The sequence below is a fragment of the Lichtheimia ornata genome (genome assembly GCF_029851405.1).
Source record: "Lichtheimia ornata isolate CBS 291.66 chromosome Unknown scaffold00008, whole genome shotgun sequence".
Taxonomy (NCBI): domain Eukaryota; kingdom Fungi; phylum Mucoromycota; class Mucoromycetes; order Mucorales; family Lichtheimiaceae; genus Lichtheimia; species Lichtheimia ornata.
Genome location: NW_026695328.1, coordinates 202,605 through 229,256, shown reverse-complemented (window position 1 = coordinate 229,256; position 26,652 = coordinate 202,605). Strand labels below are relative to the sequence as shown.

Here is a 26,652-nt window from a genome sequence, read left to right as displayed (position 1 = left end):
ATTTTTTTATTTCCCCCCCTTCTCGACACTCACACACATACACACACAATAAAACGACGACTGCAAAAAATCCGATCCTAGCAGCACCGTTCAAGCGCACGCAACAGGTTTTCGAGCAATGATGCTATTTGGGTGGATGTGGTATTTTGGTCTAGGAACACCTTGGCTGGGTCGAGTATGGAAGAAAAGAGTTGGTCATCCACAAGTTCTACCACTTGGTGTTGTTCATCCGATTCAAGTCGCAGGTATAAGCTGAGAAGATCACCATCAAGTGCATGTTTTTCTCGCTGTCCAATGTTATGATACCATTGAAAATCACGAGGAGAGCCGAGTAGAATATATAAGGATTGAGCGAAATGAACCAATCGTTCTTGAAGTGCATAAAGTAATTCATACAGTGGTTGGCTGACACGATGCACCGATATTAAACCACCAGAGACACCAGCACATAGAATAGGCTTGATTGTCGTCGTCGTCGTCGTTTCATTCGATGAGGAGGATGAGGAGGAGGAGTCCCAAGGTAAAATGTGTCCATCAATACAATCGGCATGAGTGACGACTTCCAGCGTGGTGGACGATAGTAAAGATGTCAATGAAGGGCGAATCAGGATATCAGGGTAATGAAATGAAAAGCTGGTCAGCAATCTTTGCTCAAACGATCGATCCTCTAATAAAGACATGTCGCATTAACCTCTTATTCAACTTGCATTTCCCCATACACAATGCTACCTGGATTGTCCCAAAGAGCAATTAATCCACCAAATTGATTTGAGCCGACGACGAGTTGAGGATGTGGCATCATTGAATGGAGCATAGTTCGTGCAGAGATATCGCTAAGATTACGTTATTAGTATCGCTTGTCTCTCGCTCTCTTCCCTTTAATAAATACCTTTTACAATATTCAAGTTTGCTTGTTTCTGCATTGAATCTGTAGTATGAAATCGAATCTCCTTGACAGGTGACACATATTTTATCGCCGTCAACTTGGATACCAGTAATCAGGAACCGAAGAGGCTTTTTGGTAATCTCGATCAATCTATTGAGATAGACATGTGAGTACCCATGTCTTCAATCCCCCCCCATCAACCAATGACTTACTTTGCTTCCTTGCCATCCGTATCAAGCTGGTATAAGTACAACACGGGACCTGCAGAAAACAAAAGACTATAATGGGCATTAGAACAACGTATCCTTCACGTTCTCATGTTTCTACTCTTACCCTGCTGGATGTGGACATATGGCAAAGACACCTCCTGTCAAGTCTTTGTTCATCACCGGACGTAATGTGTAGCGGACACGCTCATCTTTGCCTTGTTTCAGCCGATAAATCATAAGGGTGCCTCGTTCAGCTCCTATCTTTTTGATCCGTGTTCGATTGCTGGTCATATTCATCTGCCCAACACCAAGACATAGATAGCGATAGGTCTTGTTACGATGCTGTAATGTCCATTCTAGTATATTCATTTATGTGAATCATCACCATCCTTTGTCGTTGAACATCCAATCAACAATTACCTGTCATACAAAGCACCTCATCGGTAGGTTGAAATGCTCTTTCATTCAAAAGAATCTGGTTCTGGTTGCTCGGGCTGCTGCGATATCGTATCTCAAAATGAGTCGACTTTAACGATACATGTTGTTGATAATTACCTTCTCGTATCCACAAGGTGTAATGTATTTTTGTTGCGAAAGTTGTTACTGTCAATGGCACTGGTAAGCACAAAGGCATTGTGTGAAAAAGCGCTATCCAGCATAAAGCGGGTAGGTGTCTACGTGATACCGTTAGGGGCGATCATAGTATGTATCTCATGCATAATGGAATGTTTTTTTTACCTCTCCAAGGGGGATTTTCTCTGCAGCAACCGTGCTTTGCTTTGATAGTTGTACAACATGAAGAGAATCATCCGCCACAACACCTGTAAATTCGCGATGCATGCCATCAATGGAAAACGAGACGACTTGCTCTATATCCTTCATCCAAGGTAGCAAGACGAGGTCAATTTCGACAGCGTCAGGGTATAAGTCATTGTACTGCACACGCCAGAGTTGATCAGAAAGTGCGAGTATGGACGATAATGACGATGATGATGATGATGCCGAGTCGAATCTGACAGCGCGTCGTCCAAGTTGACGAATAAAAGGAGTTGATTTCTTGTCAAAGAGGTGCTTATCTTGATGCTCAATTGGGAAAAACACAATAGATCCAACTCGTAATCCAAGCATGAGAATGGATTGCTCCTCTTCCTTTTCAGATGTGATCACAGCCATGGAATGGGGTATTGCACAATTATCGAGCCCTTGGATCATCGCTAGAGAAATTGAATCAGCACTTTTTGGATTAGCAATACCATTTGGTGTATGATTACCTAGATCGATGTCCTCCAAAAGTTCTAGATTACGAGAGCTTGTATCATAAAATTGTACAGACGGCTTAAAGGTACCAATGGCCAGCAGAGTTTGGTTCCTATCATCATACTTCATTAGCCTACCATAGGCATCCGATTACAATCCACAATAAAAGCGCACATACTTGAGTTGTAAGTAGCCTAAATAGCTTGGTTCTGCTTGACATGATGATCTTGAAGTCGCCTCTATAATGATCCCCCTATCATCCAATGTTAGTCAAATTGCCCACAAAGATACATGCATTGGTGACAAATCCTTACCTGTGGTCGAAGGCTGGCTTTGGGGTGAGAATTATCAAGGAAGATTCGCCATCGTTAAACACAACCAAAGCTATCTGAGCACTGCCTGGATTTGCACAAGATAATACAGCTGCTAGGGTAATGGTCTCATTGCCAGAGGATTTCCACCGTGCGCAAATAAGATCTATCACAGCATAAGTTTAATTCAAAGGAAACGAAATGACATCGACAGCATCACTAACCTTGAGCTGTAATGTCGATAACAACGACTTCGTCAGGATACGCTTTGATAAGGTAGCCTTTTGAATCCAAGTTGATTGATCCAGCGCCGACTAGCCGTTTGTCCGCTTGCAATTGCTCCAGCTCCCTGATATCACCATCTACCTTGCAAGTTAGAGTATTTGTCATCGGTACTCATTATGAATCTTTTTGCTTACGTCGAGTGGATAAGACCTTGGAATTGATAGCTGATGAAGTAACAAGTAGCGGTAAAAGGCTATTATCAGCGTCGGATATAACGGTACTCCAAACCCGAGAAATTCTACATACATGATTAGATAATTCCAATCCCATCGCCCTCGTAAAGTGCTTACTGTTGCCAATGGTTGGATGATGAGCCTATCGTCTTGGATTTGATGCCACGTTGAAAGAGACATAATGCGCCTTGCCCGCCTTGACCAGAGCAACTTACAACTGTGTCTTGCCCACATTCATCCGCCGACATTGCTGCTCGCATATCAGTGATCGGTGCTCGATTCTCGAAACTTTGTATCAGCAGGGGAGGTCGTTTATGTTCCCTGTCAACCTGAAAGAGACCCAAACACAGTTATAAAATCGCTCACTCTTCTCCCCCTTAGCTACTTACTGCCAGCACTTGACTATCTGCACCTTCTCCCGCATAGATCACGATATCTGCTTGGTACTCCCCTTCGTTCTCTGGAACATCCATCACACCCAAGACACACATGCTTGATCCAACTGGATTGATGCGCTCCATAATATCCCAATTCATGGCTTGAGGAGAAGGAAATGACAACTTGAAGAAATTACCATTGTCGGACCCAACGTAGACATAAGGTATCGGTGAATCATCCACAGGGATAGCAAAAGATGTCATAAGCGGACCTATTGCAGTCTTTTGGTTAATACATGATGAACACAGTAAAGACATCATACGTACAGTTGACTTCTCCAAAGGGACGCGGGATCAAGCAAGTAGGATAAAACATGTTGCCAGATACAATATCCTCCACAGTGACAAGCGCTGCTTCATAATTCTAAAACACATTTGGACATAAGTGACATGCTCAAATACACCGATCGTGAAGTACTTGCTGTAATAATCACAAAGGCTTCTGGATGATGCTTCAAAGGAATAAAGAGAATGGGTATAGGTGCATCTATGGTCGAGTTAATATGCTATCCCCTTGATGGTTTAAAAAGTTACTTACTTGCATCCAACGGTAGTCGTCCTATCCGCTCCACTAATACATCTTCGGGATTGGTAGCATCTATGGCATATATGCTGATCCAGCACTTCACTTCTACATCGCTAGCATAGAATCCTTGTTAAGTAATTCAATCCACTTCGCATGTGATCATCGACCTTACTTGAATATCATCAGGGCTAATAGGATCCTATCACGCGAATTCGATTCTGTGTGCAAAAACTCCATGTGCCAAATAATGCCTTCCTCCTCGATCGATCCTCTCTATTATACGTAACCCAAATCAGTATTACTCCCTCAAAGTCGGCTCTGCCCATGTATGTGTTTCTTGAGTACTTACACCGACAATAGGATCAAAGTGGGTCCTTGATATCGATTCGCCCATGATCATGACATCAAAGCGATCCTCATATGCAGATATAGCAATGGCTCTTGAACTAGGATTGAAGTTTATGAATGTGTGGACCTTTCGAATTGCTGAGGATGATCGATGCTTACTAGGGATCAACGGCAAGTCGCTTGTTCACCTTTGAAAATTCCAACCCAGGTTCATCCATACATATCTACAACCATGGATTGAATATTTCATGCAAACTTACCACCCCCAATGGATAAGTACATACCTCAGCCAATGGCTCAAAACGACCCTTTTGCGAGAGATGACCCTCTTGAGGTGTGGCAATGGTCATAAACACAAGTTTGCCGTATTCGGAAATGACCACGATCACATCGTCCCCTTGTACCGGTGTATGTCCCTGACGCACCTTGACGACGTATGGAAAATCAATGCTGATACTAGCCATATCTTCTGTTTCATCCTCGTCCTCTTCATCCTCTTGATCTTGCTCTTGCTCACGCTTTTCTTGTTCGAGAAAACGACACCGAACCACGTTCGCATCCGTGATATTGCCAAACGATGGTTGTTCAAAGCTCAAAGTCAATAGGTCGTCAATAACATCAGACGTATTCAGTTGTCGAAGTTCCAAACACGTTGGCTGAGTATGCGTGTATGCGTGTGTGTGAGTGTGAATGAGAATCGAAAGTAGAAAGTCAATGGCACGATTTCGAAGAGGTGGGATAATAAAAAGACGCTACCTTGACGAGAACAACGTCATGACCAGTGCCTGTCAATGATCCTGTAAGAATGCGTTGAATGACGGTGCTGTGGGAGGTCGATCGATGATAAGCAAACATGAACCAATGTTGGCTAGAAGAAAGAGAGAGCGGTGAAAGATGATGCTACACGCGTGATAGCCTACCAAAGGGTGTGCATGATTCTGAGATTTGGTTGCCATACCAACGCCCGTGCTATACACCCTATTTTGATTATTCACATCGACAAAAACCTATACTTTCTATTGATAACGCTAACAATGGATCTTGCATTGTTCATTAATAGAAGGGCGTACTATACTACGTTTTACTTGAAAGGGGATACAGCACATGGTACTGTGAACAATGATGCTGTTCCATTGTTTGATATTAAGGATATACATATGGATCAGCAAAACAAGCAAATGGTTTGGGCTCATTACCTATCATTTACAGTAATCATCCTTGAAAGCCTTTGAATACCTTTGAATGTAGTGGCTATGCCTTTGAATACCTTCGAAGGCCTTTGAATACAGTGACCATGCCTTTAGATGCCTTTGAACGTAGTAGCTAAGCCTTTGAAAGCCTTTCAATACCTTTGAATACAGTAACCATGTCTTTGGACATCTTTGAAGGCCTTTGAACGTAGTAGCTATGCCTTTGAATACAGTAACCATGCCTTTGAACACCTTCGAAGGCCTTTGATGAATGTAATAATAGCTATACCTTTGAACATCTTTGAAGGCCTTTGAATGTAATAGCTATGCCTTTGAACATCTCCGAAGACCTTTGAATGTAATAGACATGTCTTTTAATGCCTTGAACGTAGTAGCTATGCCTTTGAAAGTCTTTGAAGGCATTGGAAGCAGATGTTAAAAATTGGAAGGTCTTTGAAGGCCTTTAAAGCTATAGCGTTTGGACTCCTTCAAGAGCATTCAAAGGCATTTCAAGGAGCCTTTCGGCCTTCGTGGGCAAAGTAAAATTCTCGATGCATAGCAACCAGCTTTATCCTGGATCCCAATGTGTATGAATACATTTATGAAGGATGCTTGAGCTTCGAATCATCATTCGAATACAAAACCACAACTTTTATTATACCACCACATGGGAGGAATTTACACGTAAAGAGCTCTGTCGTAACAATATGGTTGCTAGGATGATAGGATGGGACTATGCTATAAAGAAACAAGGACCAAATGGAGTCATACGTAGAAGTGGATAATCGGGTACTCTCTGGAGGATGCAACAATAATGCCACGTGATTTCTGGCTACAAAGAAACAGCGTCCTTTAAAGAGTCCGACCTACACTCTCTTTCACTATGGCATCATCAAAGGCAGAGCAGAGCATTAGCAAGGTTGACGAATTGACCCATGCGATTGCAAGTTTGGCGCATGTCGAGAAGCCCTACCAAGACGGTTGTGTGATTAAGCGAAAGCTCAATGTCAAGCGAGCACCTGTTGATCAAGCGTTAACCGAAGCCCAAGCCAAGCTGTAAGTGTGTGAGTGTGTGTGTGTTGTATGCTGGGTCCTTTTTGTTAACTGAGGATGTGTATAGTGATATGTGGAAAACAGATCGAGATGCTTTGGATCATTGGACTTTGCAGTGGATCGTATCATTTTGCATGGTAAATCAGGGAGGGAATTGATTGATTCTGGATAAATTGGCTTATGCATATGCATAGTGCGAATTGGCGACAGAGAAAGAGCGATGCGACAAAGGGATCAAAAAGGCTCAAGAGCTAGTGGATACTGCAAAAGTCAAGGTGGATGAAGCCGATGAAGAAGTCCGTGAAGCTGACAACAAGGTATATAAAGCTTAAAGCATGGTTGATATGGGTTACTAATTCCTTGATCTCATACACGTATGCAGATTGAGAAACTTGCTGTTGATTATCGATCGCTTCAATCACAACGTGATGAGCTTGTGGAGATCTTGGATAATGTAAGTTTTCGCCCATGACATGAGATATCCCATAGAAACCTTATATTTGAATGATGATAGGTCTTTTCTTCTCAAGATGAATCATTCCCTACCATCGATGATTTGAAAAAGCAAGTGGAAGAAGCAGAAGCAGCTGTTCAGCAAGTCAAATCCAAGGATGAAAAGCTTGTCGAAGTGAAGCAACTACTAAAGCAGGCGGATTCAGCACTCTTGGAAGCTGTGATTGATTTACGGCAATCCCGTGATTCAAAGAATTTGGGTCAAGGTCAAGTCTACTTTCCACAAGCAGCTTATGAAGCCATCAAATCAGCACGTGAACTCTACCCTACGTTGCCAGCTATTGATCCTCCTCAAGAGTAAGCCATGAAGACTAGCTCCATTCATTTCATTTTTTAACATCAAGTATGATAGATACGTGAAGGAAGCGGATGATACAGGCGCCTTTTATTCACCTATGCAACGCTATCTTTGGGAAGTGCGTCAGCGACTCGCTGCCCTGGTGGAATGGTGTGATACACAAGAAATGGAACACATGTACGAGGAAGCTGAACGCTTGGTTGACGTGGGTGCCAAAATCGATGCATGGAATTTGGAAAGACGACGAGTCATCAAGGATGTTATTCTTCAAGCCTAAACAACAACAGCTTCTGTTTTAGTACCGATCCTGATCCGATAGCATGAAGCACCCTCCTCATAGACAACCCATCTATATCCTTACGATACATAGCGCATCATCAGCACATAATTAGATTTAGGGGGAGAGAATTTAATATATATTGTGTGTTGTCAAGGAGATCCATTTACAAAAAGAAACTCGCATTGATTCGTCGTCATCTTATCCAATGATGTTGTTATCTTGAACATGATATGGTGTACATAGGCCTTTTTCATTTGTGCATAGTAAAAGTACATGAAATGATATTTGATAGCACCAACACATACGATCCGATCATATCGGAATCGACTTGACGTCATGGCAGCCGGGTTCGCCATCATCACGTGCAAAAGTGCCTTGCAATAATGCATCCCGACATTTTTATACCCTTGGTTCCCTTCCTTCTTGTTCCGCTTTCTCCGCATACCCCAGAATGGCCATGGACGAATCCACACCAATCTCCAATGGTCGATCGCATTCATACCATGCTGTCAGCCAAGACACATCTCCAGACGACCCTACAGACGAATGGCGAGTAGAAATCGACGTCAAAGGACAAATCGACACGGGCAATGTGGACGAACGAGGGTTCTCGTGGACCAAACTTATGCAATACACAGGCCCAGGTAATTGTGCTACCTCTTCTTCTCAAATGATAATGATGTCTAATCATTGCTTGTTTGTTTGTTGTAGGATGGTTGATGTAAGCTTGATGGCTAATCAACATAGGTCATCCCTTGTCTCTAATCGCTTTATCTATCTATGTAGGTCCGTTGCTTATCTGGATCCAGGAAACCTTGAGAGCGACCTGCAGTCGGGTGCACTTGCAGGGTACAAGTTGTTATGGCTACTTTTTTGGGTACATGCTGCAGGTACATTCAAAGGGTGATGATCATAATTCCCACCTACTAAAAAAATGATATGCTGCTGCTACTTTTAGGTCTGATGATTCAGATTCTCTCGGCCAGATTGGGTGTCGTCACGAATCGACATCTTGCACAGCTGATTAATCAGACATACTCTCGACCCTTATCATTAGCCATTTGGGCATTTTCACAACTTGCCGTGATCGGATCAGACATTCAAGAAATCATTGGAACAGCGATTGCACTAAAGATTATCTTTGGTTTCTCACTTTGGATCGGCGTCATGATTACAGCCACAGATACCTTCATTTTCATGTTTCTCCAACAATATGGCGTACGCAAAATTGAAGCATTCCTTATTACATTGATTGTCGTCATGATTGGATGCTTTTGGGTGGAGATGTTCTTATCAAAACCTCAATTCGGCGACCTCATCGAAGGCATCATTGTTCCCGAGATTCCAAAGCAAGCCGTGGTCCAAGCTGTGGGTACAATCGGTGCAGTCATTATGCCACACAATTTATACTTGCATAGGTAAATGAATGGATGTTTGGGGGTCTTCAAATGTGCTTATCGGTTTTTGTTTGTTTATTACTAGTGCCTTGGTGATGTCGAGAAATTTGGGTGCCAATCCATCCGTGCGTAAGCTTAAGGAGGCCAATTTCTACTTTGGAATCGAATCAGCCATTGCATTGTTCACCTCATTTTTGATCAACATGGCGATCGTGGTGGTCTTTGCTCAAGTGTTTTATCAACCCGGTCAAATTGTCCAATCACTTCCTGGGTTATATGATGCATCCAATGTCCTCAACAAGACGCTTGGCCATTACGCAAAGTATTTATGGGCAGCAGGTCTGCTTGCAGCTGGTCAAAGTTCGACCATGACTGGTACCTTGGCGGGTCAATATGTAAGTTTTTCTTTTGCATTGTTTCAATTCGTGTAACATCTCACACACACTCACCACCCATGTTATTCTTAGGTCGTCGAAGGGTTCTTTGGAGCCATCTTTAAAAAGGAATGGCATCGAGTGGCTCTCACAAGAATGATTTCACTGGTACCAAGCATGTCAGTGGCCGTACTTGCTGTTGAACGTTTTGATACGATGGGCGAGATTCTCAATGTACTTCAAAGGTAAAGAAGAGGACCCAGGCTCTTTTTCTTAATGGGCTACACCATGGGAAATAAGCAAGGCGGCACGTGTGTGGTCTGTGTGCAAAAGTGCTTGTGGCTAAGTGGATTGTTTGTGTAGTCTTTGCTTGCCGATTGTCCTTGTTCCCATTCTCAAGCTTACATCATCCACGTCTATCATGACCGGTCAATTCAGAAGCAGCAGAGCTGGACGCATTTTGGCATGGCTTATATCATGGGTGGTCATTGGTTTCAATGTCTATCTCTTTGGAATGTTCTTGGATGATTTCAATTGGTCATGGTGGATGGTCACCTTAACCGGTATCTACATGATGTTCGTTAGCTATCTCATTTACACTCCTTTAGATCTTTCCAAATGAGTACAATCTCCCTCCCTCCCCTCCCCTCCCCTCATCTCATCATATTCCATTTTCAATCTCCAACGCATGTTATGGGAAAAGACCAATACCGCATCCATACATATATAAACAAAGCATATTCATATAAGCTCGTTTTCTACCCGAATGATTTACTATCATCACCACATGATAAATGGATTCTGCAAATGCATGGTAAAAGGGATGTATGTACTACTCTGCTACTACCAAATGAGTGACTATGTGCGATAAAGCAAGGTTTTTTTTTACTTTCTGACAAGGGGAGTGTGTTGTGTGTATGTTTCCGGCAGAATCGCGGGATGCAACTGAATCTTATATTCCCCCACACTTTGCAGTGAAGGATTGCACCACTCAGCGGTTTTTCCGGGAAATGCGTGTGTATGTGTACCACTGTGATGCATAAAACAATCGAACCTATAAAAAACGTGGATCCCGCTTGATATTTCCCGCTTTCCTTAACAAGTCGTTTTTTTTCTTTACTCTTTCTCGCTCTCTCTCATACTCTCTCCACCTTATCCTACTGCACCACTTTTTAATACCAATTCACCTTCAAAAGAATGTCATCAGCATCACCTAATGTACAATCACAACTTTCATTACAAGGCAAAGTCGCTATTGGTAAGTCTAAGACATGATGATGATGCATAAGCGTAATAAGTCTCAATTTTTTGTTTGATGTTTCTAGTGACTGGGGGAGCGCGTGGTCTTGGATACGAAATGATGCGAGGTCTTGCCGAGTCGGGTGCAGATGTAGCATGCATTGATCTGTTAGCCGAGACGGGTGCTCAAGCTGTTTCCACCATTGAAAAAGAATGCAACGTCAAGGGTAGTAGCTGGGGATGCGATGTGACCAATGATGAAGATGTGGCCATGGTCTTTGATCAAATTGTCCAACACCATGGTGGAATTGATATCCTGGTGACAGCTGCTGGTATCAACCAAGTGTGTGCTGCCATCGATTATACCGCTAGTGATTTCCGTAAGATCTTTGAAGTCAATGTCAATGGGACGTTTTTCTGTGCCCAGCAGGCTGCAAAGTATGTACACAAAGACATGATGATCCCCTTGCTACAACAACTCACTCGTAAATTTCTACGTACATAGACACATGATGAAAGCTGGAAGACCAGGCTCCATTATTACTGTTGCATCCATGTCGGCACATATTACCAATCGGCCGCAAACACATGCACCCTATAATGCTACCAAGGCCGCTGTGCTTCAACTCACAAAATCCATTGCTTGTGAATGGGCTCCTCACAACATTCGAGTTACTGCCATCTCGCCAGGTTACTTTGACACTGAAATGAATCAAAGGATTCTCCGAGAAAAAGGAGAGGAAGGCAAAAAGATGCGTCACATTTGGGAAACGGAGACTCCCTCAGGTCGATTAGGCACTCCTCATGAACTAAAAGGTGTTGTTGTCTTTCTTGCTTCGGATGCTGCTTCTTTTGTCACAGGATCAGAAATCCTTGTGGATGGCGGTTACACCGCTTGGTAACAAAACACACACACAAATCCCCCAATTTGCATATTTACAATCATTGTATACGGACGCGCGATATAAGCAATCAATAAACTGCATCATTCTTCATTATATATCCATTTTCATCAAGTAGTGCACTCTTCTAATCGATTGATCAAGTTGAGCATGGTGACCACCAATTTTTCAAGTCGACTATCATTATCACCAAAAACATCTTGTACGGTCCAAGGGGCTGGAACACCCACTTGTTTATCCTGGTTGAGCTTGAACATGGAGTCGTGGGGAATATGCGAAACCTAATGCACGTCTCAGCATGAGCACGGGTCCACTGGTAACCTTGTCCCTGTTGTTGTTGTTGCTGTTACTTACCTCAATGTCGTACCATACATTGCCGCCACCTTTCATGGCTACAAATCTAGGAGTCACCGAGTCGTAATCGCGAGGGGTTGCAACTTGCTCAACACGCGTCACATGAAGCCTGTGTTCACTTCCCAACTTGAATTTGCGTACATCTTTGTGTAAAACTTGGTTCACCGTCAACAAATTGGGCACATTTTCGTATGCGAAATGATTGGTCGTTGCTCCATCTCGACTCGGCCTATCATACATAAAGGCAACGTGTGAAAAGTTTTGGCCTTTTTTCCTTACGCCCATATTCCCCTTTGGAAAACAACTTGCCTGAAGGCAATCCTACGAACAAAGCTGACGAATGGCTTGACTTCAGGTCTTCCAATTTCCTTGACGGCAAGCTCCATTTGAAAATCATATTTTCTAAAAGCGTAAAAGAGATCAATAAAGGATGCCTCAAATTAGCAATAGAGTGAGCGTAATACCTATCGAGTGAAAACCAATCCACTTGGGTGATGGCATGTTGCAATAAATCCAGCTTGTAACATTTGGCACCAGATGACTCGATATACATGATAGCAGGCTTCCAAGGTTCACTAGGCTTTGGACGGGCTGATACGTGCACCTCATAGTAAGCAGATTGACCATAGGGCTTGGGAAGTACACCCATAAAGTTATCACGAATGGCTTCGGATGTAAATGCCCTAACAATGAAAAACCCCAATCATGAGACTCTCTATGTACTCTGCCTCACACTAGGACTTACATGTTATTAAACTCTGGCTTAGCCTTGTGCTCCTTCATGACCAAATCTTTCACATCAAACATATCCCAAATAGTCTTTTGGACTTTTTCTGGAAGATTCCTCCATAACAAATTTCCAATCCTATCATCTCGAGTTATTTCTCATGTGTGTGTGTGTGTGTGAGAGAGAGATAGCCATTGACTTACTTGGCATGCAACGTGATCCCACCGCGGAAGGCGTTGATTGATTCTAACCTAATGGGTTGTGTTTTTCTTTGTAGTGAGTAGAATTGTTCTTTGGTTTCCAACCACATACATCATATACATACCCTTCAGTTAAGGCATCCTTGATCAAGTTGAGATTGTATTCCCGAGTCCTAATAAAGTATGCGTGTGAGAATACCACTTCGATGTATGTCAACAAGAAAACACTTACAATGCCATTGTGGATGTGGGCGAGTTTTTGGATGAAGGAGGAGGAGCTTTTTGTGAATTAAGTCGCAGGACACGTCGTTGATTGCTTTTGGCAGGGGGAGCTTTTGTAGGTCTGGTGGGTGATGGTGCTGATGGTAAAGCAGGGAAAAGATCATTTGTTGCAGGTGCTGCTGCTGCTGCTCCCCAACCACTTGAATTTGACAGCTGATTCTTTTTGTTGTTTCCTGAACTTGTTGAAGCCGTATTGATCGTGTACTTGTTCTCGCCCCAAAGAGGTGCTTGGCCAGGTGGTGTTGACGTACGTTCTGGTAAATGAAAGCCCAAAGGAATGGGTTGCTTCTTTGGTGATCCATTTTTGGGTTTAACCCAAGAAGGTGATGGTTGTTGTTGTTGTTGTGGAGATGATCGTGCTGATGATTGTGGTGATGATTGAGGTGAAGCACTCGAAGCCCTGTTGAAGCGTCTCGTCAATTCTTCCATTTGTTGATTCAATGTGTCGCCATCGACAATCGAGGATGGTTTGATGTATTTCCCCTTCGCATCCTTAAAGACGGGCAACAATATGCACGCATTGCTGTCATCCTTTGGATCACACACGATGGATTGGTACTTGTAGCTGTGGAGTGGGCAAAATCGTAGTCCATATCTGGGCGACTCTTTGGAATAATGCACACATGGCACCACTGTTGGCTCCTTTCGACATCGTTTCTACATTCAAATTTGGGCATCAGATGATGATGTGGTCATTACTTAATAGCACTTACGTAGAGACTTTGAATGGTTTGGAAACGTTCCAAGGCGTCTTTGACAGCTGCATCGGTAGGACCAAAAATGTTGATTTGCTATTGAAAAAGGGGAGTTAGTTACCTGGTTGCCACGAACATCACGCATGAAATCCTTTACCCTGCCATTCAAACTGCATTCGGTATTCGTGTCATCGCCAACCACTTGTAAGTAATCAGCTGCTGCCATATGAAGCATCGGTGGACCATATAACAAGTCATCCAGATTCTTGATATTCTTTGCAATGGTGAACTTTTCATGCGATTCATTCTTCTTGACCATGATGGAACTTTTGGCATCCTTCTTTTCAGTCTTCGCCTTGGATTTGGCTGCCTTCTTTTGTCGTGCACTCGGTAAATTGGCGTAGAATGAATCATCCGAATCATAACTGTCATCATCATCATCACCATCATCAACGTTGTCGCTGTCATCATCTGATAGGCTGTCATCCTCGGCCATAGGGCTTGCGCTCTTTGCTTTCTCATCCTTCTCTCCAAACACCCAGGCAACATCATCCCATAGCTCGGGAGCAACTCCTCCGATATAGTCGCTTTTGTCAATGCTTCGATTCTGAAACAATCATAGATATGAGTTCTTGTTGTCGATGGTCACCATTGTTCATCAATATAAACACATACCAGAATAGGCAAGAGCTGCGTAGCGATCAATGTTTCCCTAAGCATGGACCCAGATTTAGAAATACAACATACATACAAGCTTCAATCTTGCAAGCATACTCACACTTCTTCACATGTCCTTTGTGAACGCGCTTTGATCTCGAAAAACTAGCATACATGATCAAGACGTGTTAACAAGCAAAGAGGCCCTACGTCGATATCCTTGACATACCTGCAACCTCGAATTGAACGTGATCTCTGTATTCGTCTTCTTCTCAAGCTCACTGTTAAAGAAAAACCAATAGGGTATGGGTCATTGCGCTTTGATAACTATGCTGGCATTACTACTGACTCGAGTTTCCTACGAATTCGCGAGTAGGCATCCCTGGAAATGTAGGCAAAGCTGAAGATCCGAGTGTTCGCTACAATGTGCAGTGCATGTCAGTTGTTGGAGTTTACTGTCGATGGGATCAATGGCCACTTACGCAAGACCATGGTAATACGATCGTGTGGTGGTGAAGGAGGGGGGAGAGTACAAAGAAAAGAGCGCTTGACAAGACAAATCGGGGCTGCGGACATTATGCTTGTAAATCCCACCGTGTTCCTGCCCACACTACCATTGATCAGAATGATGGTGTTCGCTTATCGTATCCTTGCGCTCATTGGTTATTGTTAAAAGCAGGTCGTTCTTGTTCAGCAAAGGATGGATGTAAGTAGCCAACAATGACAACAAGAAGAAAAGCTTTTTTTAAGACGATGGATTGAAGAATAACAGAGACCAACCATGAACAAAAAAGAGCACAAGGCATTGTTTGAACTTGCAACTACTACGATAGCATTTACCATAGAGGTATCATGGACATATCATAGGCGTATCATGGACGTATCATGGACGTATCATGGATGTATCATAGATGCCATCATCAAGGTGGCGGGATCCATCCATCAATAAATACAGCAATTATAATATTAGAATGACCCAAGTTGAAATGGAAGAATAGAGTACATGTATATGGCAACGCCCATGAATAGTATCAAGATTATCTAGATCTGCACGATCTGCCGATAGTGTATACGCTTTTAGTCTGCAAGTCATATTAGAGGCAGCAATGTCATCCAACAACTTGCATATGCAGCTGGTCGGTGTGTAAATATCCTTATGCTCATGTTATGCATCAATGTACTATTACGGGATTGCTGTTGTCGATTAAGTAAAGGCCTTCATGGTACTGTGATCCACCTTTTGAATCTTAAGACTATGCGTGACATTGGGAATAGGATGCAATGAAAGCTATTGAAATGCATACATACTAATCATAATGCAAGAAGAAGATGGAGGTTGTTGTCTCCTCCTTCTATACAGCAGTAGTAGCGATATTGTGTAGGATTGATCCAAGTGCATAGCAACATGTACATAGATTGATGGTGTCAACCAAATCGTGATTCAAATGCGCCAAAGGTCTGGATGACCTAATGCATGAACGAATAAAAATGGGACCACGGACGACAACATTACACAATAAGACGACTGCTTGATGAAGATGATATCAACTTTATTGAATGGATATGATGAAAGCGGATCTAATTTACTTGCTTACGGTCGCTCATGACAACAAGGTAAGATGATGATGATAGCAGCAGGAGGGAGGAGCAGTGTGTCCGAGATTAAGACATGCTGCGTTTGAAAAAGCCAAGCAAACACCATCCTCTTCCTTTATCACTTTTATGGGACAAACGCCTTCATCCATACGACAAGACAATGCATCAACCCGAACCCTTCATTCGACCTCCATTCATTCCCGTCATCGACCCATGTCATTCTTTCGACGACTCTCCAACCGCTTGCATAACCACCCATCTAGAAGATTTGGTCGTTACAGAGGTGGTGGTGGTAGTGGCACAGCACACACTTCATTGCGTACCGACAATGTAGATATGGCATCAGCAGGGGAGCGAGGAGAATTAGTGCCTCCTTCCAGTGCAGGACTACGTCGTCGCCACAATGCAGCATTGTCAACGTCCTCAGCATCAACAAGTTCGTCTGTTCGAAGAGCCACCTTGGCAGCTACAAGGGCAGCAGCTGCAGCAACAGGACCTCCTCCACCATCTATTCTACCCTTTGACTCTCAGTTTATGAATGCAGCCATACAACCACAACCACCTTCATCATCCAATGCAAGTAGTTCAGCAGCTTCTACTGCTTCGGCCGTTTCAAACCGATCCGATTTATCACATATGCTCTCTGAAATCATTACCACAGCCATCCTATCCTCACTCAACTCGACAACCACCACTACGACTCGAGATAACGAATCCCAACAACAACAACAAAATGAACAACGATCAGATAATACGTCCTTTCGATATTATATTCAGGTACCTATTCGTGGCGGAGGTGGTAACCATGAACATGGTGATGAAGCTCGTGTGCTTCCTATTGTCGTCATTGGTTACCGTTCATCACCATCATCGTCTGGAGAATCACCTACTTCTATGTCAGGGATGCCATTACCACCACAACCACCGCAACCACCATTCTCTTTTCATTCACGTCCTCGTCCACGATCCACGGTATCCACATCATCGTCATTGGCTACTTTACAATCCATGCCTTTATCCGTACACTCGAATCGTACAGCAGCAGCGGCAGCAGCAGCAGCAGCAGCACAGCAACAGCAACAAGCTCCGCCACCTCCACCACCACCTCCTTCATCCACCACCACTACTACGGCTGCACCACCACCACCATCACAACAACAACAACAACAACAACAGCCAACAACAGCCTCAACAACAAACAATGATGGAGGACAATGGATGATTTATGTACTCAGTGGTCAGGGTGTGAGTCCTGTGCTTTCGGATAATCCTTCGTACGAAGATCTATTATGGCTATCCAATATTATTGGTCCCGCACGACCTGTTACAACGACCCAGGCTGCCATTGATGCCGTTACTCCTGTGATTCCATGGTCAGATGACACCAAACATCGGGCAAAGGGCACTGAAAGATGTTTAGTATGCCTGGATGATTTCGTTCCAAAGCAATCAGTCCGTGTTTTGAAATGTGCTCATGTATTTCATCAAGAATGTGTGGATCGGTGGCTCTGTGAAACACACAATTCATGTCCTGTGTGCCGTGGTATTCCTGTGGACGGATGAGTTTCCTTATGAAATCTTGTTATCTCTCTCTCTCTCTCTTTTTCTTTGTCGTATATATATATATCTCTTTGTGATGAATGCTCTCTACCTCCCTCACCTCACCCTCCATCGAATTTCACATATACATAGATACCCGAATATATCAAATATATCTTTTCTTCTTGTTTCTTGCAGTGTGTATACAAAGAAAAACGTGGGATGACATTGCATATGATGAAATATCAGATGTTGAAAGCCAACTCATGCACGTTTGTCATATCGGATGATGCAATCATGTCAGAGGTACAGTACAACAAGAACGCTCGGTGTCTTTTGGGGGGTGTGGAACTGGTAGTACAAAAATGGCTAGTCGGGATATTTATAAACAGATGCATAGGCTATGAGTCAATTGATGGATTGGGGGCTTTTGTGTGAGGTATATGTGATGGTGGGAGGATGGATGAATGGAAGGAACAATGAGCCGAAAAAAAATCGGTCGAGTCGGTAACAGGATCAAACGAAAAGGGGGATGTTATGGATCGGCTCTACCTTGCTTCTTTATCTTTTTGACAGCTTTTGTTTCCCTATAAGTATGCGATGGGATAAAGAGTGTGGGAGATTATGATTGGGTATAGAGGGGTATATTACCTTTAGAAGCAATCTTTCTATGCAACTTATCTCCGTTTTGCGCATATAGAATTACCCGCGCACAGGGCCAAGGAGGAGCGGCGGGACAACATGGAACATCCGCACGTGATCCGTTATCGTTTCGGCACTTTTGAGGCCATTATAAAAAGAAGACCAAGGTGCGGGGTGGTTTCAGCCCCACCTTTACTCCACTTTTTTCCTCACAATCCTACACCATGGTAGCAAATACACCCGTTTTAACTGTTGATAACATCAACCCCAATATTCGTGACATGGAATACGCTGTGCGTGGTCGCATTGCTATTCGTGCTGAAGAAATCCGTGACCAACTCAACAACGGCGAACAACTTCCTTTCAAGGCCGTAGTCAACTGCAATATTGGTAATCCACAACAACTTGAACAAAAGCCCATTACTTTCTTCCGTCAGGTATGTAGGTGGGAAGGGATGTATAAAGGGAGCATCGTGTGCTAACATCATGCACCCAAACAAAAAAGGTTGCTTCGCTTTGTGAGAATCCTGAATTGTTGGCTGCTGACAAGGAAGCTATTGTCTCACAATTATATCCATCGGATGCCATTGCTCGTGCACGCAAGCTCATGTCCATGATTGGTTCAAGCACAGGTGCCTACTCTCATTCACAAGGTGTGGCAGGTATTCGTCAAACGGTGGCACGCTTCCTTGAAGAGCGTGATGGCCATCCCGCGGATCCCAATCACATTTACTTGACACAAGGTGCCTCCTCTGGTGTACAATCCATTCTTTCTATTATGACACAAAACAACCAAACCGGTATTTTGATGTAAGTATAAGGGAAATTGGACAAGATGGGATATTGAATGGATGATGTTACATAGTCCCATTCCTCAATATCCATTGTATTCCGCAACCTTAACACTCTTGGGTGCCACGCCTGTGCCCTATTACTTGGATGAAGATTCTGGTTGGAGTTTGGATGTTGCATCTTTGGAAAAGACCGTGAATGACGCTCGCAGCAATGGTACGGATGTGCGTGCTCTCGTAATCATCAACCCTGGTAATCCCACCGGCCAATGCTTGAGCGAAGACAATATCCGTGAGATCATTGAATTTTGCGCCAAGGCCAAACTTGTCTTGTTGGCTGATGAGGTGTACCAAACCAACATTTACGAACCCGAACAACGCCCCTTTGTGAGCTTTAAGAAGGTATTGCGTGATCTCAACAGCCCTGTTGAATTGGTATCTTTCCATTCCATCTCCAAGGGTATGATTGGTGAATGTGGTCGTCGTGGTGGCTACTTTGAATGCTGCAACTTTGATGAGGGTGTGATGCAACAACTTTACAAGATGGCATCCGTTTCCTTGTGTCCCAATGTCCCAGGCCAAATCATGGTTGACTTGATGGTCAATCCTCCCCGACCCAACGATCCCTCGTACCCCACGTACAATGACGAAATCCAAGGTCTCTATGAATCCCTTCGTCGCCGCTCTAAAAAGCTTGAGGCGGCGTTCAACAAGATGGAAGGTGTCACTTGTCAACCAGCCATGGGATCCATGTACTTGTTCCCAAGAATTCGTCTCCCTGCTAAGGCCATTGAAGAAGCTCAAAAAGAAGGATTGGCTCCTGATGCTTTCTATTCTGAAAAGATGTTGGAGGCCACAGGTAAGATCATGTGTATTGTGTTTGTGTCATAAAGAGGAAAATGCTAATCATGCCTCAACCCACTTTTTTTTGTTCCTGCAGGTGTTTGTGTCGTACCTGGTACGTGTGTTTCTCACGCTCTCAACCAATGAGCCTCCGATCCACCGTTTTTCCTCGGAACCCTATACGACTAACGCTCTCTGCTTATTCTTTTAGGATCTGGTTTCTCACAAAAGGAGGGTACCTGGCATTTCCGCTCCACCTTTTTGCCACCCGAACGCTTGTTTGACGACTTTTGTCAGGATATCCAACGATTCCACAATGACTTTATGGCTGCCTACAGCTCATAAACGGTCATCTGCATGGGATACATAGAACACAAAAAAAAAGACATCATACACGCACATGCACACATGCACACACAACATCTATAACATATTGTACAGCTTTATCCCCCCATATCATTGTCACTCTTATCTCCTTTCATATAACCATTTCATGGTACCCCGATAAACGTACCCAGCTTAATGGTTCAGTGCTCATGTAAAAAGTGTAAAGTCAGCTAGCAAATGTGTGTGTGCGTATTGTGATTGGGATCTTCAAAAAGGATGATGCAATCGAAGCGATCTGGAACCCCCAAACCTAATCGTCCCCCAACCCAACCCGGTCTCTGGATCATGTTGGGATTTCCCCATGGATACCGACCCCCACATTTTTTAAGGTCCACTGAACACCTTATCAACATCTGAGATGTTGGATACTATCGACCCTTAAAGGAAAATGCAGTCAACAAGAAGGAAATGGATCGTGCAAGGGTAGAAAGAAACTATCATAAGGTCAGCGTATCATCCATTGTGTACCTTGTGTCATCCATTTCTCGCTCTAAATAGTCAACCTGTGATTTCGCACTCTTACAATTTTACATCTTTACCATGGCAACAAGAAGCTTTTGGTATTCAATATCTGTTTTTTATTCTTCCTTCCTTCCCAGTGTGGGAATCAGGGATCCAAATAATATATAAGTATATATGTATATGAAACCATTGTACAAGGCATTGCATGTGTGTATGTTGTAATCTTTTTTCGTGTGTGTCATGCGTACCGTGTTCCATCTAGGAGGAGAGCAGAAATGAATGGAAATCAAAATAGAACTTTTGGAAACAGGATGGCCTGAGAGGTGATAAGAGAGAAAGGTATCATACACACACGCAAGGAAAAGGATAAGGTGTTTGTAGCCGCGGTATATAAATGTGTGTGTGTGTGCGTGCGAGTTGTCGAGATTGGCTGGATAAGATCGAGTCATGTGCTGTTCAAAGAGCGAGAGTCCATTTCAAGCATCTGGATATGGATGATGATGATGATGATAATGGAGGAGACGAGAAGGAGCAGGAGGAGGATATTGAGAGCATCATAGCATTACACAGACACACACACACAGCCACCAACACGTACCCTTATTGGGGCATGGGGCAGCCAAAGTCGTGACGGTTCTTGTAAAAGTGTAATGATGCTAGGTAATGAAACTATGGGATCGATCATGGGGGGTCATTGTTAATATCCAATTGTCAGGAGGACAAGTAGTAGCACACTTACGTAAATACCAAAGCAAACAAACACGTGCCAAATAGCATGGCTGGTCATACCAGCAAAATCAAAGCGACCTGGAAAGTATCGTTCAGGAAATCGATTGGCATCTAAAATAAGCAGGCATGAGTGAGTTTCCATGGCAACCACCACCATGACGACGACAACAATGAGCACTTACAAAAGAGAACGCCCAAAAGATACATGCCAACGCTGATGGCAGCAGGTTCCATGAATTCATAGGTCTTTGATATGCCATGGAGCCATACAAGATGCAAGACGGGGACGATGCTTGAGAATGCCAATGACAAAAAGAAAGTGATGCGAATGGGTCGGAATTCCTTGGTGTCCCATACTTTGAAGAAAGGGAGTACAAAGCCAAAACTGCTGACCACGCCTGTGAAAATCATGTAGCGTTGGCGAATCACGGGTTGGCAATAGTAACCATAATATTCTGTCACCAGGACAGAGGCTGCAATGAGGAACGCAATGCCAATGTAGTCAAGGGTGGCTGCCAACGTCTTGTGCTTGCAATGACACACATAGGTGTGGTAAATGGAAGAGCAAAAGAGACATTTCAAAGCTGCAATGCAAAATGTAGCAAAGATAATACGATCACTTGTAGTTGCTTCTGGGAAATGATGCTGCATGTGCCATGATGTGTCAGTGACAAGAAAATAATAAAGTTTGATGTAAAAGGAGGAATGGGGGTGCTTACATTGAAAACAGAAACACTAAAGTAAGAGAAAAACAAGAACCCGATTAGGTGACTCCAAATATTCAGGGTCTCGTTGTGCAGCATGAATATCGACTTTAAACAATCAAGGTGCGTGGCATAGAATCGGTATCTGTAATCGATCCAGCATGTTGGCTTTAGTTCTTCATCCCCTATTTTCGGGTCCCATGTCGTCGATCATCCACTTACCCAGTTAAAACGTATTCATTCTCTTGCCAATCTTTGGGCAATTCATGATACTTTAGCAAGCGTTGTGCTCCAATCACAGCAAGCTTGGCTTGATCCCAAGTCTCATGCACTTGATCATCGACGTATTGCAAAAAACTAGCAGCTGCCGACGGCGATGAATCGGTATCGGTAAAGATATCCGCTCGGATTTCTGTAGTGGCAGAAATCGAGGATGTAGAATGGGATCGGTGTCGAGTACGAGGTACTGTCAAGAGATTGGTAGAGGTGGATGTGGATGTAGCCGATGATGGTGATGATTGTTGATTTGGGGCGAGTGGTGGTTGATATAGAGAATGTCGTCGCATCAACAGGGCTGCACTAAGCCCACTATCGGTTGCGCTGCTTACATCCATGATTTGTATATATACGCTCTCTCTCGAAACAATCGATTGCTGAATAGCTAGATTGGAGAGAGAGGGGGAGAGATTGTGATTAAAAGAGAGAGAGAAAGAGAGAGAGGGGTGGATAAAGTAAAGAAGAAGAAAAAGAAAAACGAAAAAGAAAACCGATGGGGGTGGGGTAAAATATAATAGGGTTATTGTTTTTTGGGTGTGAATGTGTGTGTGTGGCATATAGAGTAGGTGGGTGCCTTATTGCTTTGATTGCAACCCGAGATTTTTCAATTCCCGTCATCCCCCAGTAGCTGAAACCGGAAGGCCTCGCAGACAGCTGGCTGCTATTACTACTACTACTGCTTTACATCTTTGACCACAAAAGGCGTTTAATTTTATCTCTCTGCCACTCACATCCGCACATGTACATTGCACATACCCCAGCCATTTTTCTCTTGTGATTCTTCAAATTGGGTCTGATGGCATTATTTGGTTGGCTGTGCCATACGTAATCCCTGCCATACATGTAAGCAACCGAAACCCTTATTTGCAACCCACGATGACTTGAAACAACAGTCGATCATCGGCCATAAAAGCACTTGTCTCATATGACGATGTACCTCTTCATTCATTGGAAACGTTTAAAGATAGAGAGTAGGGTTGGGTATTGTAACAGAGGCGAATTGCCAATTTTGTTGTTCCAGGATGAGTAAATCTACGATGGCGTTGGGAGCAAGGTTTCTTTTGAGTAACAAAAATGGATTAGATTGTTGGTCATGTATACCATCAGTTGCTCGATATAGGCTTTCAAGGAGTTCTTTTTGATGTTGTTGGCGGACGTCCGACGCCCTGGAGAGGTAAATGGTACACAAATTTAGCTTATACTATGATTGTCCGAGACCAAAGTACGTAAACGTAGGCTATATTTTGCTTGTGCACTCACAACACTTCTTCTTGTTTCCATCGCACAGAGAAAAAGGAAGCCTATCATAAAGATCAGCGTTCGCCCAAAGTTGTCGGGAAAATGGAAGAAGCTTTTGGACACGATCTCACTAGTAGTAGTAGCTCAGCCTTTGCTGGTGAAACTTTCTTTCTGCAACAACAAGGAGAACGAGATTGTCCATCTCTCTCCCTCCCATTCTTCCATAAAAACAATGCCCTTATCAATATATTAAACGAGTCAAATGATATCTTTTTTATTCATGCATGTACATCTGTTTATGCAGCTGCATCGTGCCTTGAATCTCATCTAGGGGGGGGGCGTTGTTTGGACGTGAAAGTGTGATGTTGCTACACGCCAGCATCCTTGTTGGATTGTTCTTTAGGATACATCTTGTAGACATCAAATGAATGATTAATCGTAGGCAAGAAGGCATGTGGTGTCGTCAACGAAGCCTTTATACAAAATAACTGGTGCTGGTTGTAATATCGATCTGGTGTTGCCATGGCAATGATCCATACACATCCACAGCGTGACCTCACACACTTCAAAATGGCCACTGCACACGGATCGGGTCCAAATCACTGAGATCACTGTGTCTCCTCCAATGTAATTGCTGTTTTAGCAACCATCGTGTATTACGAGATCCGGATCTATACCAGCGCACGTGAGCTTATTTCCACCCGTTCTTTTGTTGTGATGTCCATCAACAAGAAGTTTTTTGGCATCTACTTACGTAGGCGTGGGAATGTGGCATATCATTAGATTGCTGTTTGAAGAACATAGGGTGCTTCGATTTACGTTTCTTATCTTTGTGGTGATCGCACCTACCGCAAGTACCTGTAACATTGCCACTTTTGTTTGGGATGTTGCCCAAAATGTTGAATGACATCCATAATTGCTGGTGGTATGATATCCGGATAGTGGGACTCGATAAATTTTTCATGGCTATTGGATGGCAACATCTAAGCACACGATGTAGATGGGATCGTTTGTGGGATGATGTTGTACAAAGACACCCCGTATTGTGCGATTGCGGGTTTCAGGCTGACAATCCAGAATATAGATGGTTACACCGGCGGAAGCATTTAAGGCATGAATTGCATGAAGCCAAGGTACATTTAAACCAAGATCATTTTGATTTGTTGTCATGGTTGACTCCGTTGGGATAGTGTAAGGATTGCGGTATTCTGCTTTACTCGAAATATAGCGTGTGTGGGTGCTGTCTACATGTCTACGCAATGCGTTCCCGTGATTTGGTTAAAGATGGATGATGACAAGACATTGGAAATAAAGTTGTCAAAAGCAAGAGGTTTAATAAGCTCATAGATCAAAGGGTTACTACTACACTAGTACGACATTGTAGGCAAGAGAATGGATGTATAGGCTATATTATCAAAGACAATGATCCTGCGTTTGTAGAATGGCTGTGGGAATCTCTTCCTGATCCACACTCACTCCCCGCTCACTTTGCTTTCTTCCATACCTTTGCACCAGCCTTGTCCGCAATGAGCAGCATGTATCGCCATTCTGTTTAATGAGTTGACACCGATCGACATTACAACACCATAAGGGATACGCATTGTCAGCAAATGTCACGAGTTGCAACAAAGCCCAAGGGAGCTGCAATGGCGACGATTGTGGGAGCAACGACAAGCAAAACGGTTCGACTTGTTGATATGTGTGCTTTGATCATGATAACGAGAGGTTGGTGATGCACGGCTATGGAGACAGCAACCAGGCAACGGATCCACTTATGATTGGCTTACAGTCCTACTACTTGTCTACCAGATCAACGACTTTTGCATGGATCATACACAACACAACCCAACTGTCACCACCCCACCACCTACTAGCTACATTCTCTTTGGCAATAGCTTCCATAAAGGACATAGTGGATCACAAATAAAGCACGACCTTGCATCCAGAACTCTGGGACAATACGCCACATGCAACACACATGTATTGGAATGACACAATGATGACAGGAGGAGGAGTAGACAAAGGATTGATGGGTGAGAGCAAGCTCGCTTCTGAGAAAGAGAAAGAGAGAGAGAAAGGTTCATGTGATGGTCATACAAACGAGAGACTTGGTTTTCACACATATGCAAGGTGTTCGTGCATGCATCAAAACGACGTACGGAGAAAAAGAGAGTTTGTATTATGCATCATCACCAAAAACAAAACAACAAAAACAACACTACTACGTTGTACTCAATAAACAGCTCTTGACACGATCTTTCCATTCGATGTGCACACACACACAACAAGCACAATGATGATGATCATTTAAGGAGACCCATGTTGGTGGTGGTGGTGCAACAAAAACAATCACTTGTTGGATAACAATGAATAATGGGGATACAATATTACCAGCTATGGATGAGCATGTTGTCGTGTATAAGCAACAATAATGTATGTATGCATCATGGTGCACCAAGGGGTGAAAGTGGGTGGGTTGTAAAAGCAAAACGAGAGAAAGAACTACACACACACACACGCACACACGCACGCACTACACGCACAAAGAGAAAGTTCATGCATGAAAGGGGAAATAGTCACAGAAGCAAAGGTGTATGTGTGTGTGTGTGGAAGCGTGTGGATGAAGGTACCCTTAATGCTTGACATGCCATTTTTTGCTCCTTTTCCGTCTTTTTTAACTGCTTTTCCTCCCACCAAACCTTTCAACTTGTTCTTTCTCTCTCTCTCCTCCCCCCGCCCCTCTTCACATTTATCCTTCTTCTCCTTGACTACCTTTGATCATTGATTCGAAAGAGGGAATAGAGAGAGAGAGAGCTTTCAACTGAACGAGGAATACATAAAGATCATTCAC

At 43.4% G+C, this 26,652-nt stretch overlaps 8 protein-coding genes across 8 annotated transcripts; 5 read left to right on the top strand and 3 right to left on the bottom strand.

The window, feature by feature from the left end:
* Positions 1-77: 77 nt before the first annotated feature.
* On the bottom strand, positions 78-5,287 carry O0I10_002714 (uncharacterized protein; the record flags this gene model as incomplete). The annotated part of the gene is made up of 23 exons (XM_058482794.1): positions 78-667; positions 730-833; positions 890-1,036; positions 1,099-1,164; positions 1,220-1,451; positions 1,516-1,589; positions 1,651-1,769; positions 1,834-2,309; positions 2,367-2,464; positions 2,531-2,605; positions 2,667-2,829; positions 2,888-3,025; positions 3,083-3,186; positions 3,239-3,450; positions 3,511-3,770; positions 3,826-3,922; positions 3,981-4,045; positions 4,097-4,197; positions 4,257-4,357; positions 4,434-4,530; positions 4,592-4,656; positions 4,717-5,088; positions 5,189-5,287. 23 exons carry the CDS (start codon positions 5,285-5,287, stop codon positions 78-80), a joined length of 3,855 nt encoding a protein of 1,284 aa, XP_058346361.1.
* A 1,218-nt stretch (positions 5,288-6,505) lies between these two features.
* On the top strand, positions 6,506-7,763 carry O0I10_002713 (uncharacterized protein; the record flags this gene model as incomplete). The annotated part of the gene is made up of 6 exons (XM_058482793.1): positions 6,506-6,678; positions 6,743-6,812; positions 6,870-6,992; positions 7,058-7,129; positions 7,190-7,485; positions 7,541-7,763. The coding sequence occupies 6 exons, from the start codon at positions 6,506-6,508 to the stop codon at positions 7,761-7,763; spliced, it is 957 nt and encodes a 318-aa protein (XP_058346360.1).
* A 454-nt stretch (positions 7,764-8,217) lies between these two features.
* O0I10_002712 (uncharacterized protein) lies at positions 8,218-10,159 on the top strand (the record flags this gene model as incomplete). The annotated part of the gene is made up of 7 exons (XM_058482792.1): positions 8,218-8,410; positions 8,478-8,487; positions 8,553-8,656; positions 8,725-9,184; positions 9,249-9,558; positions 9,631-9,782; positions 9,901-10,159. 7 exons carry the CDS (start codon positions 8,218-8,220, stop codon positions 10,157-10,159), a joined length of 1,488 nt encoding a protein of 495 aa, XP_058346359.1.
* A 575-nt stretch (positions 10,160-10,734) lies between these two features.
* O0I10_002711 (uncharacterized protein) lies at positions 10,735-11,678 on the top strand (the record flags this gene model as incomplete). The annotated part of the gene is made up of 3 exons (XM_058482791.1): positions 10,735-10,795; positions 10,863-11,214; positions 11,282-11,678. 3 exons carry the CDS (start codon positions 10,735-10,737, stop codon positions 11,676-11,678), a joined length of 810 nt encoding a protein of 269 aa, XP_058346358.1.
* A 110-nt stretch (positions 11,679-11,788) lies between these two features.
* On the bottom strand, positions 11,789-14,973 carry O0I10_002710 (uncharacterized protein; the record flags this gene model as incomplete). Its single annotated transcript, XM_058482790.1, has 14 exons — positions 11,789-11,959; positions 12,033-12,261; positions 12,342-12,434; positions 12,497-12,715; positions 12,778-12,897; positions 12,963-13,010; positions 13,085-13,132; positions 13,192-13,898; positions 13,955-14,032; positions 14,094-14,543; positions 14,612-14,648; positions 14,715-14,758; positions 14,823-14,874; positions 14,936-14,973. The coding sequence occupies 14 exons, from the start codon at positions 14,971-14,973 to the stop codon at positions 11,789-11,791; spliced, it is 2,334 nt and encodes a 777-aa protein (XP_058346357.1).
* A 1,429-nt stretch (positions 14,974-16,402) lies between these two features.
* Positions 16,403-17,752, top strand: O0I10_002709 (uncharacterized protein; the record flags this gene model as incomplete). The annotated part of the gene is made up of 1 exon (XM_058482789.1): positions 16,403-17,752. The coding sequence occupies one exon, from the start codon at positions 16,403-16,405 to the stop codon at positions 17,750-17,752; it is 1,350 nt and encodes a 449-aa protein (XP_058346356.1).
* An 842-nt stretch (positions 17,753-18,594) lies between these two features.
* Positions 18,595-20,349, top strand: O0I10_002708 (uncharacterized protein; the record flags this gene model as incomplete). The annotated part of the gene is made up of 5 exons (XM_058482788.1): positions 18,595-18,807; positions 18,876-19,180; positions 19,236-20,020; positions 20,102-20,119; positions 20,216-20,349. 5 exons carry the CDS (start codon positions 18,595-18,597, stop codon positions 20,347-20,349), a joined length of 1,455 nt encoding a protein of 484 aa, XP_058346355.1.
* Positions 20,350-21,453: 1,104 nt separating this feature from the next.
* On the bottom strand, positions 21,454-22,900 carry O0I10_002707 (uncharacterized protein; the record flags this gene model as incomplete). Its single annotated transcript, XM_058482787.1, has 5 exons — positions 21,454-21,522; positions 21,593-21,693; positions 21,765-22,227; positions 22,302-22,431; positions 22,509-22,900. 5 exons carry the CDS (start codon positions 22,898-22,900, stop codon positions 21,454-21,456), a joined length of 1,155 nt encoding a protein of 384 aa, XP_058346354.1.
* Positions 22,901-26,652: the final 3,752 nt, after the last annotated feature.